This window comes from Ammospiza caudacuta, unplaced genomic scaffold (genome assembly GCF_027887145.1).
Source record: "Ammospiza caudacuta isolate bAmmCau1 unplaced genomic scaffold, bAmmCau1.pri scaffold_39, whole genome shotgun sequence".
Lineage (NCBI taxonomy): Eukaryota > Metazoa > Chordata > Aves > Passeriformes > Passerellidae > Ammospiza > Ammospiza caudacuta.
The window spans coordinates 3,379,648-3,399,231 of NW_026683124.1; the positions used below are offsets into that span (position 1 = coordinate 3,379,648).

Sequence of the window (19,584 nt, forward strand, 5' to 3'; positions counted from 1 at the left end):
GACAAAGCTGAGTGGTTTCCCTGGTGTCCCCCAGCCCTTGCTGGCCCCAGGGGCTGATGGCATTTGTGCTCCCTCAGGTTCATGTCCCCACACCAACAGCATGGGGGTTCTTCCCCTGCTGTGTGCAATGCAAACAGGGGCTGCTGAGCCAGTGCTGCTGTGTCTGTGCCTGCAAGGATGGGGCACCTGTGTGAGCTGGGGGAGAGGCCAGGGCTGCAGAGGAGGGAAGTTTGTTGGCAGCTCCATCAGGATGCTCTGGGATGCTGCCCTGGGCTGTGCAGCGCACTGGGGATGGATCAGCCCCTGCTCTGCTGCTCCTTCCCGTCTGCCCCAGGACCCTTGCAGAGCCCCAGCCATGCTGTTTGCACCCAGCCTGCCCACGGCCAGCCTGGGGCTGCTCACGGGGCTTTTCTGTGCTGAGCATTGGCCTGGGTGTGTTCTTGAGAGAGCCTGGGCAAGGAGCCTGGAGCCCCCAGGCCCTGGGCTGAGGCATCAGCGCTGCCCCAGCAGTGCCCATGGCCTGTCCCTGCTGCAGCCCCAGCACTGCCACCCCCAGGGCTGTGCCCGGCCCCGAGAGCACTCAGGCCCTGCAGCAACACCAGGGCCACCAGGGCAGCGGGGCAGGGCCACGGCAGCAGCACTGGCAACACCAAGTGCTGCTGCTGCTGGGCACAGCTTCTGGGCCTGCACTGATCTGCCCCCAGCTCTGCACACAGACATGGCTGCTGCAGCTTCAGAGAAGGCAAGCAAAGTGGCATCTCTGGTGAAAACAATGCTGGGAGATCCTTTAGTTCCTTCAAAGCCACCAAATGACCAGCTCCTCATTGACACAGTCTGGGGCAATGGTGAAGGTGGAGAGAAACAAAAGGAGAAATGGCACAAGGAATGACAGTCCTTTGTGGACAATAGTTAAAAAAATTTTAAAAAGGAAAAAACACCCACAACCAAACCAGCAACAAGTATCAAAGATTATTTTTATTAGAAGTCTTTTTATTTAAGAAATTGGCCAGCAGTTTAATGACTCTGAAACCATCCAGTCACCAGTCTCGACACTGCAGCCTTCAGCTCCTGGTTCCTCAGGCTGTAGATGAGGGGGTTCAGGGCTGGAGGCACCACCGAGTACAGAACTGACAGGGCCAGATCCAGGGATGGGGAGGACATGGAGGGGGGCTTCAGGTAAACAAATGCTGAAGTGCTGACAAACAGGGAAACCACAGCCAAGTGAGGGAGGCAGGTGGAAAAGGCTTTGTGCCGTCCCTGCTCAGAGGGGATCCTCAGCACAGCCCTGAAAATCTGTACATAGGTAACAACAATGAACACAAAACAACCAAATACCAAACACACACTAACTGCAAGAAGCCCAAGTTCCCTGAGGTAGGATTTGGAGCAGGCGAGCTTGAGGATCTGTGGGATTTCACAGAAGAACTGGCCCAAGGCATTGCCATGGCACAGAGGCAGGGAAAATGTATTGGCTGTGTGTATCAGTGAATAGAGCAAGGCACTGGCCCAGGCAGCTGCTGCCATGTGGGCACAAGCTCTGCTGCCCAGGAGGGTCCCGTAGTGCAGGGGTTTGCAGATGGACACGTAGCGGTCGTAGGACATGATGGTCAGGAGGAAATACTCTGTTCCAATGAAGAACAGAAAGAAAAAGAGCTGTGCAGCACATCCCGTGTAGGAGATGGCTCTGGTGTCCCAGAGGGAATTGTGCATGGCTTTGGGGACAGTGGTGCAGATGGAGCCCAGGTCAGTGAGGGCCAGGTTGAGCAGGAAGAAGAACATGGGCGTGTGCAGGTGGTGGCCGCAGGCTACGGCGCTGATGATGAGGCCGTTGCCCAGGAGGGCAGCCAGGGAGATGCCCAGCAAGAGGCAGAAGTGCAGGAGCTGCAGCTGCCGCGTGTCTGCCAATGCCAGCAGGAGGAAGTGCCTGATGGAGCTGCTGTTGGACATTTGCTGTGCCTGCACATGGGGACCTGTTCATGGAGAAAAGGACAGTGAAGAGTTAGAAGAGATATCTGTAACCAAAATCAAAGATATTTCCCATATACCCTCCCCTGAAATACACACAGAAACACTTCTGTATTTAAGAGTTCTGTGGTTTTCTTTTTAAGCTTCCCCCATGTCTCTCCTGGTATTCTTGGATATCAAACCCTCAGTATTTCTGCTGCCCTCTGGTAGAACAGAGTGAGTTCCCTGAGGCAAGATGATGAGTGGAGCGTGAGGGGAGATGGTCTGTCATGTTATTCTCTTGGGAGTTTCTCTGGGCTTTAACCATCCTCAGGTGAAGGATAATAACTTTCTTATGCTGCCCATAAAATATCACCAGGTACTGCTGAGAGCAGATGGATCCACCACAGCCCAGCTTCATACTTGTAGCCAAGGACTCATGTTGCTCATTTCAACAACCCAGCAGCATTTGCCATGTCACAACAGCTCTGCCTTTCCCCATTAATCTTATAATTCAGAGATGCTCTCGGACAGGTTTGCATCCGGGATTGAAGCTCCCAGCTTGGACTGAAATCTCAGGGAGACTCCCAAGTGTCCTTATGCTGGCATTGGATTGAGGGAGGTGTAGCTCCTTCCCTGGCTGCACTGACAGCATTGCCCAGAGCCGGGCACTGGGGACAGCGTCACCCTGAGCCAGCTGTGCCCCCTGCCAGAGCCCCCAGGGCCGGGCAGCTGCTCCCAGCCCTGTGCTCTGCAGAGGGAACTGGGCCCGGGGCTGCAGAGCTGCCCCACGGCTCTGCTGCAGCTCTGCCTGCACAGGAGGGGCTGCAAGCCTTGGAGCCCCGGCCCTGAGGGCAGAGGCTGGGCTGGGGCACAGGAGGGAGGGGGCTTGTTCAGAGGGAGGGGCTGCACTGGAGGGGAACCTGTGCACATCTCTAAACTCTCCTGGCCACAGCATTGCTGGGTTTTGTTTTCTGTTATTGCCTGATCTTCCCTCTGCTTCCAGGAGATTTTCCTTCCCACAGGTGTTTCCCTGTGCCTGATCTCTCCCTGCCAGCACTCACAGACCCCAAATCTCTGTGTACTCTCCTTGGACTGACAGAATCCTGCCTGTTTGCAGGGCGCTGGCTGGGGGCAGATTCTGTTTGCAGCTTGGAGAAAAGATAGCTCAGAGTGAGCCTGATGGTTAAGAGTAAAAGTGATGCTGGTGCTGTCCATGGGCAGAGTGGCTGCAAGCACATTAGAGATCTCCTGTGAACCTATTGATCACTAATAGGAACAGTTCAAATGTCTTAGACACTAGTCAAAATTCATAATCAGCCGTTAATATTTATACCCCCTTCCCTGCCATCAACCAGTAGTACGAAATGGAATACAAAATCTTTGGAAATTTCCACGTTCTTATCAAAATTCTTGTCTTGGAAATATTCCATGACTGATCTGAACCCCTAAGCATGTCAGAGCTTCATGAGCATTTCACCTCCCCTGCACCAGAAATACTCAAGAGTTGTACTCACAGAGTCTGTAGGCATTGGGATGTTCCAGCTGCAGGAGATGGTTCCAGGAGCTGCAGCTGCATTGTCCTGCAGCCAGAGGTTCCTGTGCCAAGGGCTGGCAATGATTCTGCCCCAGGCACTTCTCAGCACCTTCCCAGCCCTGACTGATTGAAGCTCTCTGTGCCTCTGTGCTGTGCCTGGGGTGGCTGCAGGCAGTGTCCCAGCCCTGCTGGGCTGGCAGAAGAGCTGCTCATCAAGTGAAATGTGTTTTTGAAGCTCTGCTTGGTTCTGCAGCTCTACAGGAGCTGCCTCTGTGCCAGGAGCCCAGCCCAGCTCAGCAGCACAAACACAGCACAAGGACTTTAATGAGCCTCTGGGGCTTTGTGCTCAGGCGCTGAACATCAGTCCCTGAGAGGGAGCTGAAGAAACCTCTCCAGAACTCCAAGTCAGAATCCAACTCCAAAGTTTCTTGAAGTTTTAATGGGTCCCACTGAGTGAGACGACAGAGAAAGTGTCCCCAGGCCCCAGGCAGAGCAGAGAACTGGAGGCAGTGATGACAGGTGGGGACAAAGAGAAGCCAAGTCTTGCTGCCCAGGGGCACAGCAGGGTCTGTGCCACCCAGGGCTGTGAGGAGACACCTTGTCCTGAGGCCCTGGGGCCTCCTGGCACAGCTCCAGCCAGGCTGGGCACTGTCAGCCGCTTGTCCTGCCATCAGCATCCCCCCCTAGCCCACATCCCAGTGGCCTCAAGGATCTGCTGGAAGGATTCCCTGGGGAGTCTTGGTCAGAAATGGCCCTAGGGGCTCCTTAATGGTCACAGAGTTTTTCAAAGAGCTTAAGATTCGGCTTTTGCCTTGGAGTCTCTGAGAGGTTTATTGCAAACATGGCCTCCAATTATCTGCTTTAATGAGTCCCCTAAGAGCCTTTGTCAGTAACAACACGCAGTGGGCTCATTAATGCCTCAAGGTACTTCAGGTATTTTAAGGTACTTGGTGTTTCACTCTTAATACAAACTCAATGAGAAGTTTCTGCAATCATGGCCCCAGTTTTCTGCTTTAATGAGTCCCTTGAGAACTCTGTACTGACATTCAGTGGGCCTCATCAATGATTTGAAATACTCAAGGTTTTTAAGGTACTTTGGAATTTCCTTTCCACACTGAATCTCTGAGAGCATTTAGTGCCATCCTGGCCTCCAATTCACTCCTCCAAGGAGTCCAGGAGGAGCCTGCATTGGGGATGGACCTCAGTGGGACCCATTCATGCTTTGAGACACTTTGGGTGTTTCCTCTGACTTTGACATCTGGAAAGGTTTGTGCAATCTCCTCTCATGCCCTGAGGTTCCAGGGCTCACCTCCAAATGCACCACGGGGCTCATTAGGATCAAACAAGTCCTGACAAACCATGGCTCTTCCTTAATTTCCCTCTGCTCTCATGCAGTTCATCAGGAAGTTCTCTGTAGTGGTTTTAGTTCACCAATATGAGATTTCTTGGCCAATGCATCAATTAGTGTGGTGGATTCAGTGTTGGCTAATTACCTGTGCACTCACTAGAATATTCTTACTGATTTTCTGCTGTGAGATCGAATTAGGAGAAAGGTAAAGTGGGCTCAAAACTTTAAAAGGGTATAAAGAAAAGATTATTAATAGTAACTCAAAGAAAGAGAAATAAGAATCAGAACAAAACTTTTAGAATACTTCTCCTCTCTCTAAAACCTTTTCTTTGTTACTGACAATGTAATGAGACAAAACCTAAAGGTTTCAGTCAGTTTACCACTTCTATAAGAGGCTTTCTTCAGTTCTCTTGGGTAGAGGAGTCTCTCTTTCCTTCTATGGAGACATCTCCATAAGAAAATAATTCTCTCATTGCTCTCAATTTCAGTGAATAGCAGCTGCCCAGCAAATCTGCAATTGTGAAGTCCCTCTCATTTTTTCCACAACTTTTCCCACAGCAGTGTTCATGGGCCATGTCTGCTTATGGGGTATTAGTTTAAAGATGAGCTGTTGAAGAGCAAAGGTCCTCTTTGTGTATTTCTGAAATTATCTTCATCTCTGAATACAGAGATGATCTTCTCTTCATGAGGGCACAGGGTGTCAACACTCTTCTCTCTTTCTCTGTTCAAACTTCTCATGTGATCACAGCTACTTCAACATGTGCTTACTTTAGCATGGAGGCCTGTCACGTTAAGGGCTCCCAGCTGGGTAATAATAGACATTGACTCAATGATTCACAGAAGGCTGATCAATAATCTTTATTAAGAAACCCATACTTTTATACCCTAGTTTGCTACAAGTTGACCTAATTGATCCTCCAATCCAAATACCATCACAATTGGCTAATTAAGAACCCACCCTTTGGTAAACAAATCTCTGCAACACATTCAACTTGTTTAAATACCAGGTACAGCAAGTCAAGCTGAGAATTTTTTCTTTTTTCTGATCTTCTCCAAAGGCTTTTCCAAAACAATGCCTGGGAAAGTTTTGTTTCTCTCTGTAGCCAGAGAGCTGCTGCCATAGAAGCTGAACAAGTCGTTTCCTCATACTTTTCAATGCCTTATAGAGAAAAAGAGAGTCTGATGTATCAATTACATCCTTCTCCATAGCTTTACAAGAGGATTTCAGCCCCAAGATTGGGACATCTCCTCATCCCTCCCATCAGGGACTTGACTTCCTCTTCACTGATCTTGGTGTGTTCATGTTGCTCCTCTATGTGTCTGCACTTTGTCCTTTTCTCTCACTCGAGGGAGGATGGAAGCACTGAAAGAATTCATATCTCACCCGGGGCCTGCAGATGGTTCCGTGACCCCGGCCGGGCTCGGTGCTTGTGGCCGGAGCTGTTTTACAATGGGGGTCTCTGCAGTGGCTGCGCTGGGGCTGTGTCAGGATGGGCTGCGCTGGGGGGAGGGCCAGGATCTCAGCAGCCAGGCCAGAACACAGCAGCAGCAGCATGGCCGGGGGCCGATGGCTTCTCTTCCCCCTGCCCGGGGCTTGCAGGCAAGCACCAGCGGTTTTTTCATCTTTAAAATGTGTTTCCACAGAGGCATGTAAATTTTCCTTAGTGGTTTAGCAGACTGTCAATTCTGCAAGCTATTACTGACTGGATTTTTGTCAGACATGGAGGACATTCCTAGCATCTTCTCTTAGAACATCACTTCTGTGATGCAAAACCGCCACAAGAGCACAGAGCTCCTTTGTCCATATGTAGTGGTCATGTGCCCGAGGCCTCCAAATCCCTCCTTAGGAGGTCTCTGGGCCCTCTCCAAGGTGTTTTCAAATGAAAACATTCAGCTTTTACTCTAAGAAAATCACCAGAGGACAGGGCCAGCCCGACCTCTCTGTCCTGGCTACTTTTGTCTGGGAGCAATCCTTGGATATACAGAATTTGGGAGGCCAAATTCTAATTTTGGCCATGGTCCCTGGACAAGAATGCCAGTTCTTTTCCATAGGAATGAAGGAAGAGAGCCCCAGTGTTTCAGGGGCAGATGAAAGGTGACCACCAGAGGCCAAGGCCAGCCAGAGCTGGCAGATTTTGTTCTGAGAGATACCCTTGCATATAGGAAATTTTTAGGGAGAGTACCAATTTTGGCAATGCATATCTGAAAAGAGGAATGGTTCTTTTCCATAGCAAGGAAAGCACAGAGCCCCAGTGTTCCAGGAGCTGATGAGAGGCAGCCTTTGACATCCCAACATCAGCCAGACCTGTCAGGCGGCCCCTGGGAGGCCAAGTCAGCCAGACCTGTTCCATGTTCCCTCGGTTCCATGGGGCCCCACAGTGTCCCAATGGTCCCTTGCTTCCACAAGGCCCTGAGGTGTCATAATGCCCCCTTGGTGACACCAGGCCCTGAAGGGTCACAATGGTCTCCATGGTTCCATCAGGCCCCACAGAGTCACAATGGTCTCTGGGTTCCATGAAGCCCCACTGTGTCACCATGGCATCTTGGTTCCATGGGCTCCAGTGGTGCCACAATGATCCCCTTGGTTCCATATGGTCCCCACAGCGTCCCGGTGATCTCCATGGGAAGGAAAGAACCCAGCCCCAGTGTTCCAGGGGCAGCCACCAGAGGCCAAGGCCAGCCAGACTTGATTGTACTGGCAGATTTTGCCTGGGAGCAACCCTTGGAATTTTAGAGGTCCAGTTTCAGACATGGACACCTAGAGAAGAAGGATCGTTCTTTTGATAGGAAGGAAAGCACAGAACACCAGTGTTTGAGGGGCAATGAAAGGCGGCCATCAGAGGCCTAGGCCAACCAGAGCTCTCTGTCCTGGTAGCTTTTGGCTGAAAGCAACCCTTGGATATAGGGAGTTTGGGAGGTGGAATCCCATTTTTGGTCATTTCTGCAGAGATAAGAAGGACTGTTCATTGCCATAGGAAGGAAAACACTATGCCCCAGTGTTTGGAAAGCAGGTGAGAGGCAGCTCCCGAGAGGCCAGGGGCAGCCAGACCTGTCTGTCCTGGCAGTTTTACCTTGGGAGCAATTCTTGGATGTACAGAGTTTTGGAGGTAGAATGGCAGAGTTGGCCATGGGCACCTGGTCAGGATGGATGGCTTTTTCCTATAGGAAAGAAAAGTGAAAAGTCCAAGTGTTTTGGAAGAAGATGAGGGGTGGCCAACCTTAGGACGAGGGCAGCCAGACCTGTCTCTCTTGGCACCTTTCATCTAGGGGCTCTCCTTGGACATTGGGCATTTTGGAGGTGGAACATAAATTATGGCCATGAGCACCTGGACAGGAAGAAGAGTTCTTTATATTGGGAAGGAAAGCACAGAGCCCCAGTGTTTCAGAGTTAGATGAGTGCCAGCCCTCAGGAAGCCAAGGCCAGCCAGACTTGTCAGTACTGGCAGCTTTTGTCTGAAGCTGTCCTTGGATATTGGGAATTCCAGAGGCAGTTTCCCAATTTTGGCCATGGGCACCTGGTTGAGATGGATGCTTTTTTCCCCTAAGCAAGAAAAGCACATGGTCCCTGGGTTTCAAAGGCAGATGAGAGGTGGCCCCTGGGTGGCCAAGGCAGCCAGACCTGTCTCTTCTGGCAGATTTCATCTGAGAACAATCTGTGCATATAATGAAATTTAGAGGAGGAATACCAATTTTGGCCATGGTCCCCTGGAGGAGAAGGACAGTTCTCTCCCACAGGAAGGAAAGCCAAGAGCCCCAGTGCTTCAGGGGCTGATGAGAAGCAGCCCTCCACATGCCAAGGTCAGACAGACCTATCAGGTGATCGCCAGGAGGCCCAGCCAGCCAGACCTGTTCCATGTTCCCTTGGTTCCATAGGACTCCTCAGTGTCACAAAGGTCTTCTTGGTTCCATGAGGCCCTGGAGTGTCACAAAGTTCCCTTGCTTCTGCAGTGTCACAATGGCCCTGTGCCACCATGAGGCCTTGCAATGTCATAATGGCTTCGTGGTTCCACAAAGCCCTGATGTGTCACCATGGCCCCTCAGCTCCATGCGCCCTTGCTGTGTCACAGTGGCTCCTCCATGACACTCCGGGCTGCACAAGGTCACCATGGACCCTTGGTTCCTTGGGGCCCCCGAGTTTCACAATAGTCTCCTTGGTTACATGAGGCACCACAGTGTAACCATGGCCCCTTGGTTCCAAGAGGTTCCATAGTGTCACCACAGAGGAGACGAAGACAAGGACAAGGAGGAGGAGGATGAGGAGGAGGAGGAGGGGGGAAGAGGAGGTGGATGAGGACAAGGAGAAGGAAGATGAAGAGAGGGAGGAGGAGGAAGAGGAGGAGGAGGAGGAGGAGGAGGAGGAGGAGGAGGAGGAGGAGGAGGAGGAGGAGGAGGAGGAGGAGGAGGAGGAGGAGGAGGAGGAGGAGGAGGAGGAGAAAGAGGAGGAGAAAGAGGAGGAGAAAGAGGAGGAGAAAGAGGAGGAGAAAGAGGATGAGGAGGAGGGTGAGGACTCTGTTCTTTGTCTCTTATGAACCAGTCTTTGTTTTAACTACCATTACGTATGTTTTATAAGATTAGATAGAATGCTTATCAATATGTGTTGTTCTATGTATGATTAGCTAAAATCTAAACTGAGATAGTTTATGTCATTCTGTAATACCCCACCTTCCCAAACATTCCCTGTAGATCAGCGAGCTGTTAACATCCTGTCTCCATTGTCTAACAATGTCTTGAAACTGATGTGCTGAAAATAAAAAAAAAAAGCTCTTCACTAGTCTAGTTTGTCCAGTGTTGTCCATATCTGGACATTCTGCCGCGACAAGTGAGTTCCTTTTTTAAAACGTAAGTTCCTGACACAATTGGACATATATTTTCCCATATATTCCTAACCCCCACAGAAGAGGAAGAAGACGAGGAGGAGGAGCAGGAGGAGGAGAAGGACGAGGACGAGGAGTAGCAGGAGGAGGATGAGGAAGAGGACGAGGAGGAGGACACAAAGGTGGACAAAGAGGAGAGAAGGAAAAGGAGGATGAAGAGGAGGAAAAGGAGGAAGATGAGGATGAGGAGAAGGAGGAGGAGGACAAGGAGCAGGACAAGGAAGATGAAGAGGAAGAGTAGGAGGAAAAGCAGGAGGAGGAGGAGGAGCATGAGTAGGACGAGGAGGGGAAGAACAAGGAGGAGGAGGATGAGGAGGAGGAGGACCAGGAGGAGGAGAAAGAGGTGGAGGATGAGGATGAAAAGGAGGACGAGGAGAAGGAGGACGAGGGGGAGGAGGTGGAGAAGGAGGAGGAGGAGGAGGATGAGGACGAGTAGGAGGACGAGGAGGAGGAGAAAGAGGTGGAGGTCAAGGAGGATGAGGACAAGGATGAAAAGGAGGAGGACGAGGACAAGGAAGAGGAGGATGAGGTCGTGGACGAGGAGGACGAGGACAAGGATGAGAAGGAGGAGAAGGAGGAGGCAGATGAGGAGGAGGACCATGAGGACAAGTATGAGGACTAGGATGACGAGAAGGAAAAGGACGAGGAGGAGGAGGAAAAGTACGAGGAGGAGGAGGAGGAAGAGTAGGAGAATGAGGATGAGGATGAGGAGGAGGAAGGAAGAGGAGGACGAGGACAAGGACAAGGAGGAGTAGGAGAGGAGGAGGAAGAGCAAGAGGAGAAAGAAATGGAGGAGAAGGAGAACGAGGAGGAGCAGGATAAGGAGGACTAGGAGGAGGAGGAGCAGAAACACGAGGAAGAGGAAGAGGACAAGGGGGAGGAGGAGGAAGAGTAGGACAATGATGTGGAGGAGGACAAGGAGAAGGAGGAGAATGTGGAGGAGGGGGTAGAGGAGGATAAGGCAGACTAGGAAGAGATGAAGGACGAGGAGGAGGAAGAGGAGCTAGAGGAGAAGGAGGAGGACAAGGATATTGAGGTGGAGGAGGAGGATGATGACGAGGAAGGGGACAAAAAGGAGGAGGAGCAAGAGGAGGAAGAGAGGGAAGAGGACGAGGACGATGTTGAGCAGGAGGACAAGGAAGAGGAGGAGGAGGATGAGGACATGTAGGAGGAAGATAAGGAGAATGAGGAGGGGAAGAACGATGGGGAGGAGGAGGAGGATGACAAGGAGGAGGAGGTCAAGGATGCAGATGAGGAGGAGGCAGTGGACGAGGAGGAGGATGAGGATGTGAACTAGCAGGAGGAGAACGAGGACAATGATTAGGACAAGGATTAGGAGAAGGACCAGGAGTAGGAGAAAGTAGATGAGTAGTGGGACAACGAAGAGGAGCAGGAAGATTTGGCGGATGAGGACGAGCATGAGGAGGATGAGGACAATGAGAAGGAGGAGGACAACAAGGAGGAGGTGGAGGATGACAAGGAGGATGGGGAAGAAGAGAAGGACAAGGAGGAGGATGAGGATGAGGAAGACGACGAGGACCATGAGGAGCACAAGGTCGACAAGGAGCGGCATGATGAAGAGGAGCAGGAGGATGAGGAGGAAGAGGACGATGATGGGGAGGATGAGGAGGAGGAGCAGCAGCAGGAGCGGGAGAATCGCAGCGCTTGCAGTGCCCGCATGCCGAGCCTGCAGCACCCTCTGCCCTGGGAGCATCGCCCCCAGCCCCGAGCCGCAGGGGAGGGCGGAGGCCGAGCTCGCCCCGGCTCCAGCCAGGGGTCTCCAGGAGGATTTTTTGGAGAGTGTTCGGAGCCGGCAGATCCCGGACTCGAGCCCCGGGTATCCCCGGGCTCCCTAAGAGGAGCTTTTTCGGGGGAAGAGGAGCCGCGATCGCCCCTCAGGAGGGTCTGAGGGGTGCACGTGGGGATGGTCCGGTACCGACGGGGCGGGACATTGGTTTTGGGGATCCCCGTGAGAGCCGGGGCTGTGGAACGGGGGAGCCCCGGGGCGGGGAGAGGGGAAGGGGCAATACCGGAGCTGGGGGACCCCCGGCAGACAGGAGATGAGGTGGGGATGGGACCCCCTGACTGTGACAGGGGTGTCCTGGGGTGACTTCATGATGCTCGTACCCCCATCGGTCTGTTTAGCCCAGAAATGAGTTCTGCACCTTTCAGGCTGGTTCTGAGAGCGAAGGGGAGGAGGAAGAAACAGCAGTTTGTTTTCAGATACTGCACTCACTCCTCCACATTATGGCACCTGGACTGTTGTGATGCTTTAAGGAGCTGAACAGAGGCCAGACAGAGCTAAGAGGAATAAAGTGAATTTTTACTAAAATGCCTCCAAAGGCCACACTCTGGCATTACCAGAGCCACAGCTGAATAGCTCCAAGATGGGAGCAAAAGAAGGCTTGGTCATGAGATCTCACATTTTTATAAGTTTTAGCCTATTTACATATAGGAGTTAACTACCCAATTAATAGCTCCAAATTATGAAGTTTAATCCTCCTTGCTTGCTTGCCCGCCCTCCTCTTTTCATGTTGGTTATGCTTTTGGCCTGAAGTTTGAAGAGCTTGTCCTTGAGTCTCCAGCTAGAACAGGATTGTTTTGTCTTCAACACTCTGTGAAAAGATCCCAGTAACACTTAATATAAAGCTAAAAGCTGCACACCAAAACAAAACAGAAAACCTTAAATCCTAAGGTATCAGTTGTCTGCGGATGGACAGACAGCAGGGCAGAGCTCTCCTTTGCTTTCAGTTAGTTTTTAGATCTCTGAGGCAGAGAAGTTCCCTGGACTGTGATTTTTCTTTTTTCTTTGGAGCTGTTTAAACCTGCTCTGGACTGAACACCCAGAACACCACTGGCACCTTGCACCTGTGGCCCACCAGGCTGAGCCTGGGCCAGGCATTTCCAGTGCCAGAGGGACTGATGAGAGACTGTTAAGAGACTGAGTGAGCCGAGCTACAGCCCAAAGAGGGACTTTTTGAGTTTATAATTTCTTTTGGAGTGGCAAGAGGTTTTATTGTTTAATATTGTCCATTTTTTTTTTTTTTGTGCTGGTGAATGCTTTACCTGTTAAATAAACAGTTTTTTTCCACTTTTCTCTAAGGAAATATTTTTCTCAACCAGCTAGGGGAATCTGCTTTGAATCTTCTTTCTAGAGGAAACTCCTTTGGGGTTTTTTTCCAAAATTTGCCCTTACATAGGACAGGGTAGTGGAGAGAAGAAGGAACCCCAAGTGGCTGGACTGGGGGGAGGCTGGAGAGGGGGACTGTGGGACCCCAGAATCCCCCAGAATCCCTAAGTAGGACCCTGGAGAGGGGAGATGCCCAGGACCACTGGGATCCCCAGCAACCCTGAGATGGGGGACCACCAGCAGCCCAGAGGGATGAGACTGGAAAGAGGGAACTCCTGGTGGCTTTGTTTTGTTTACTCTTGATTTTTGGAGGTTTTTATGGACATCAGGTGACTTCTGGAGATGGACTTGGGTGGGAGAAATCCCCAACCAAAGGCATTCAAAGCTTGTTTTTCCCCAAACCATCACACAGTGACATCCCCCCGGTTCCACTCTGGGTGAGCTCAGTCCCAAACCTGATCTAATCCTAGTCTCAATCTCACTCCATGTTTAGACACACTCACAGTTCTGTATTTAATCCCATCCCAGTCCCAGACTCATCTAGCTCCAGACCCAATCCCAACCCCAGCCCTAAAGCCAATCTCATATCAACCCTTATCCCCAATCTCAGCTCTATTCCAAGTCTCAGCCCCAACTCCAACCCAGCCCCAATTCCAGTCCCTTCCTAAATCCTCAGCCCCAAACCAAATCCCAGGTTCAGCCCTTCTGGGGCTTTGGGGGTGTCTCTGTCCCTCTGACCCTGAAGATGTTTGGGTGGGGTCACAGCAGGGCTGAGAGGGATGGGGAGACCCCCCCGAGCATCCCCCAGGGGAGGGGACAGAGACCCCTGAGCATTCCCTGGGCTGAGAGGGACAGAGACTGCCCCGAGCACCCCCTGGCACAGGGGTGAGAGGGAGGGAGACCCTCCAGGCATTCTCTGGGGTGAGAATGATGGAAACCCCCTGGGGAATGGCCTGGGGTTACAGGGACAGGGACAACCCCCCCAAGCCCCTCCCAAGCATCCCCCAGAGTCAGAGGCACAGAGACCCCTAAAGCACCTCCTGGGCACTGGAAAAAAAAAAAAACTTGGCAGAAATCAAACTTAACTGTGCATAAATCATTTTGATGAAGATTTGAATTTTCCACAAGTCACATGTGATGAAAACGCAAACAAATCCCAAATAATAATAAACCAACCACAGAAGTAATTCTGTGGCAATTCAAAGTTTCATCGATTTCTGCACAGCTCCAGCTCAACTGCTGGCAGTTTCTATTAAAAGAAAAGTGGAAATTCAGCCTAATACAGATTTTTAAAAGGAAGGAAAAGCTCTCTGTAGCTGTCACAAAGGTGACAGGGATGAAGAGAAAAATTATGCTCACATTTGACAAAAAACCCAAGCCAGGGAATTCAGGAGTTATTTGGGAATTTAGCTACTTGAGCTGGGCTTCTTGTGGGACTTTTAGCAGACTTGTGTTACTCACCTTGGGATAAATCAACCTTGTCAGTCTCGCTGGCATTTTTCCTCCCTTTCCTCCAGTGATTTTGCCAAACTTTTCAAGCAAGGACACTAAAATATTTTCTTTACACTGGCCACCCACAACAGCCATTTTCCTCATCACTTCTCCCAAGAGTTCCCCAGGAGGAAGGAGGGACTGTGTCCAAGTTTCCAAGAGTTCTTCCAGAAAGAACCGCAACCTCCTCAGAGAAGGGAACCATGCTGTTGTCAAAGGCACTTGGAGTCAGAGAACAGTGCCCTGAACTCAGTGTGCAAAAATAATGTTGCAATCTGGTTAAGAAAATTGTTAGAGATATGCCTCTGCCCCAATTAATGTGCTAATGAGACCAAATCCAAAGTGGATTTTATTGAACACTAAACGTGAGGTAGAGAGAGAGATGGAAAGAAAGGGAAAAGGGGGGACAGCAAGGGAGTGTCAGGGACAGAGACCTCCCCTCGGACAGGGCAAGTGTGACATTGTTCCCTGTGTGTGTGGCCTTCCCAGGGTGGGGGTTTTACACCTGAGTTTGGGTAAGGGAGGTGGTGTTCACCCCCCGAGCAGAGATTACCCCACTGTTTAAGGTTGCAATGGAAGATGTAACCAAATGCATGTTTTTAATCCCCATCTTCATCAACTGCTATAAACAGGTGGGGCAGTGTTCTTTATCTCTTCCATGACTCAGCCCTTTTAACACCCTCCAGAGGAGATATCTTCTGCTAATCGGCCATTGAGTGACACTGCGGGACTGATAAAATTCCATCATCCCATTGTGGGATGCTCCACCCAGGGGGAGGATCCAAGCATTCCTACCTGGACATAAGCTGAGGCTTTTAACACCAGGAGCAGCTTGCCTACTGGATTCCCAGAGGACAAGAGCTCCATAACCACCACTGGACCTTCAGAGGAAGACCAGACCCTTCTACAGGATCACTGCTTTTACAGAATCACCTTCATCACTCTAACAGTGCTGCAGCCACCATTTAATTGGACTGCTGCCACCACCCTGACACACAGGGTTTCAGGTTATATCCTGACTCTGTCAGTTTAAGGCAGTGTTTCTGTATCATTGCCTTGATCTTCATTTGGTTATTTGATTGCAATTCTGGTTTAGACCTTCCCCAGGTTTGCCTTCAAACCAGTACAAAACTCAATGTGCTCATCCCTTGTTATTCTCCCAAAACAGGATTTCCTCTCCCCAAACCATTGCCAGATGGAAAAGGAGGCTGTGAGGAACAAGAAGGATCCTCAGGACACCTGGGCAGGTGAGGAGGAAGTCAGTGCCCCTTTTCCCTCTCTCCTGCTCCATCTCCCAGCCCAACATGGCCCCCAGCTGCAGGACAACCCTGCTGCCAACCCCATCCTGCTGGGGATGCACTGGAACTATCTCCTTCCCCTTCCCTCTGGCACAGAGGCAAATCCCATCCTCTCCTTGTCTTTCCTCCTCCAGACAAGAAGCTGAGGATTGGGACCAGAGAGGACAAATCCCCACAGCAGAACCTCGTGAAAGAGGCTGTTATGACTGACTCCAGGGCACAGGAATCCAACGGGGAGGAAACTGCCCAGAGATTGCACAGGAAGAGGGGCTCCAAACCCAGCCCAGGGTGCTCTGAGGAGGAAAGACCCTCCCTGAGCCAGGAAGGTGGACAGAGCTTCAGCCAGAGCTCAGAGCTGGTGGTCCATGAGCAGCTTCATGATGGGGAGAAGCGCTACAAGTGCTTGGAGTGTGGGAAGAGTTTCAGGCAGAGCAGCACCCTGATCTGCCACCAGATGATTCACACTGGGGAATGGCCCTACGAGTGTGAGGAATGTGGGAAAGGGTTCACCTGCAGCTCCCACCTCATCATCCACCAATGCATCCACACGGGGGAGAGGCCCCACGAGTGTCCCCAGTGTCAGAAGAGGTTTCAGAGCAGCTCCAGTCTCCTCCAGAACCAGCAGATTCACAGAGAGGAGAGGCCTTTCCACTGCCCTGAGTGTGGGAAGGACTTCAAGAACAACTCCCACCTCATCAGGCACCGGTGCACCCACACTGAGGAGAGGCTCTACAAGTGCCCAACCTGTGGGAAGAGGTTTCAGAGCAGCTCCAGTCTCCTCCAGCACCAGCGGATTCACACAGAGGAAAGGCCCTTCCACTGCCCTGAGTGTGGGAAGGGCTTCAAGCAAAACTCCCACCTCATCACCCACCAATGAATCCACACTGGGGAGGGGCCCTACAAGTGTTCTCAGTGTGGGAAGAGCTTCACCCAGAGCTCTAACATGACAAAAATCCAACGGAGGCACCACTAAGGGAAGCCCTGCAAGTGCCCCAGCTGCAGGACGAGCTTTGTGAACTGCTCCAGCTTCATCCCCAATGGAGGTCTAACGTTGGGAAGAGCGCTGGCGATCCATGTTCGCTATGATCCATGCTGAGAAGACAACTGCCCCAATACCTTCCCCTGTCAATGACATGGTGTAGAACTGAAGAACATGAGGGTCTGGCCATTGCCCTGTCATTGCATTCACTCTCACCTCAGGTCATTGCCAGGGGCAGGAAAGGGACTCTCCCTGAGAAGAAGGGTGTCCTTTCCAGTGGTGGAAATATGTTGCTGGAAAGAGCCAGGCAGTTGTGTTTTAGTTTTCCCTGTAAACAGTTTTATTTATACACTCTGTTGTCAATATTGTTTCTGTTCCATTTGTTCCTTATCTCGTTGCTGTTCCCAATAAATTGTTCTTATCCCATGCTGGGATCTTTGCCTTTTGTGCTTTCCAGGGGAGGCGGGAGGGCAGCGAGGGCAGCACAGTTTTAGTGAGAGCAGGAAATGGGGAATCCCATTCCGGCACCCCAGCCCCTGGAAACCGAGCATCCCAGCTGGTCCCAGCCCTGGTGGCCATGGCAACAGCCTTGGGAGCGGGTCCCTGGCTGGGGCTGTGGGAACCTCTTCCCTCTGGTGCCCAGGGACAGGAGTGGAGGGAACGGCTGCAGCTGAGTCGGGGCAGGCTCAGGTTGGATGTCAGGAAAAGGTTTTTGCCCAGAGGCTGCTGGGGCACTGCCCAGGCTCCCCAGGGAAGGGTCCCAGCTCCAGGGCTCTTTGAGCTGCAGCAGCGTTTGGACAGCGCTGCCAGGCCCAGGCTGGCATTGTTGGGGTGTCCTGTGCAGGGCCAGCAGTTGGACTGGAGGATCCTGATGGGTCCCTCCCAGCTCAGCCAATTCTGTGGTTCTGGGATCCCATGAGCCTGGGGATGGGGCTGCCAATGGTTGCCATGGCAACGGGCTCTGGCTGCAGGCCTGAGCTGGTGTCCATGGCAACCACCCCTGGCATGGGGTCTCCATGGAGCTGCCATGGAAACTGACCATAGCAAGAGGGAGCTGGTGGCAGTTGCCATGGAAACTAACCATAGCAACAGGGCCCTGGTGATGGTTGCCTGCTAAGGATCAGATTTGTCACAGGTCCTCAGAGGGGTTCCATGGGGACTTTCCAAGAGTCTCCAGGCTGTTCCAGGGCTGGAATGTCACAGGCAGAGACAGGGGCTCCATGGAGACCTCCCAGGGCTTTCTGAGGATTCTAAAGAGCCCTGTGGTCAGAGGCAGTCACAGCCATTCCATGGTGACATCCCAGGGGACCTTGGGCTGCAAAGGCACCGATCTGTCACAGGAACTCACGGGGGCTCCACGGTGACATCCCAGGAGTCCCCAGGCTGCCAAAGAGCCGGGATGTCCCAGACACTCACAGGGGTTTCTGTCATGGGCACAGTGGGAGCTTCAGGCAAAAGCTTTATTTCTTTATTGGAGAAATTTCTGCCAATACATGAGGTGCAGATATTACACGAAACAGCCACCATGGATCCTCAAACTTGTGCAGGGCCCCTAAACTTCTAAAATTCCTTCTAAGAGAGGAGACTGGGAACGTCTGTATCCAATCCCAACCTCAGTCTTTGTCAAAGGTTTAAATGATTGGACATTGGAATTGAACCTAAACACTATTTGTCCCACAGGATTAATCACAGAATACCAGATAAATTTCTATAAATACAGCTCTGATTTTTTCTGATCATGATTAGACAGAATGGTTCATTTACACCACAGAGTAAATGAAAAAATGAGTTATTGCTGCAGTCTTAGGTGGTCTGGATACAATCTTCCCTGAGAGTGTTTTGTGCCAATGGGTAGGAACCATGAGAGCAACAGCACACAGACACAAACACAGACACACACACAGACACACAGATACATAGACACACACACACACAGACACGCACATACACACACACAGAAACACTGAAAGTGTCCAGAGGCCAAAGAGAAAGGATTGTCCAGGGTATAAATGGAGGGAAAGAGGGTGCAATGGAGAGCACCAGAGATCCAATGGTCTGAGGGCTCAGGGGTGGTACACTGGTAAGGGACAAGTAGGGAATGCCAGGGTAGATGGACAGGGTTACACACCAATGGGAAGGGAGAACTCACCAGAACATGAACATATAAGTGTAAAAGGGGTAGAGAAGGCCAATGGAGAGGACAGAACTGGGACAAATTAACATAGTGCTGCAGAACACCATGGGGAAGTCTCTTTTCTCACGCTGAGCTGTGAGGAGTGCCCAGAGCCTGTGGTGTGTCTTTCCAGGGCATTGCTACTGCTTTTTCCCTGGTAGGCTCACAGGTTTGCACAGTTGTGCAGTGTCACAATGATCTCCTTGGTTCTGCAGCCCTGCTGTGGCTGCTGCGTAACAATGGACCTGTGATACCATGAGGCTCCATAGTGTCACCATGGTCACTTTGGTTGCACAAGGCCCTGCTGGGACATGAGGGACCCTTGGTTCCATGAGGTGCCTGGCTTCTCACAGCCCCTCACAGACCCATATGGCCTCTCAGAGTTCCCCATGGCCCACCATGGCCTCTCAAGGCCCTTCATGGTGCTTCATGACTGATGGCCCCTCACACCCCCTCACAGCCGCTCACAACCCCTCATGGCCCCTCTCAGCCTCAGGCCTGGGGCTCCACCCAAGGCCGGAGAACAGGTTGGGCCCTACTTGTTCTGCTTTCATTTCAGTCCCTTCACAGCCACGAGTGCAGAACGGCTGAAATGGAGCCTTTCCCCAGCGTTTCCTTCAGGGTTAACTGTGGGCTGAAGCTCTGTGCTGGCCCCGGCCCCAGCACCACCATCCCTGCAGACGCCAGGCCTTTGCTGTCCCCCCGTTTCCATTCCCTGTCCCCGAGTCCCGCCCGGCTCTGGCAGCAGCAGCAGCCGCAGCGCAGGGGGCGCCGGCCCGGCCCAGCCAGGGCTCCCGACCAGGAGCAGCA

The 19,584-nt window shown here is 51.8% G+C and overlaps 1 protein-coding gene and 1 pseudogene across 1 annotated transcript; one reads left to right on the forward strand and one right to left on the reverse strand.

The window, feature by feature from the left end:
* Positions 1-1,014: 1,014 nt before the first annotated feature.
* Positions 1,015-1,947, reverse strand: LOC131571867 (olfactory receptor 14J1-like). Its single transcript, XM_058824620.1, has one exon. It carries the CDS (start codon positions 1,945-1,947, stop codon positions 1,015-1,017), a length of 933 nt encoding a protein of 310 aa, XP_058680603.1.
* Positions 1,948-10,326: 8,379 nt separating this feature from the next.
* LOC131571838 (zinc finger protein 239-like) lies at positions 10,327-16,595 on the forward strand (annotated as a pseudogene).
* Positions 16,596-19,584: the final 2,989 nt, after the last annotated feature.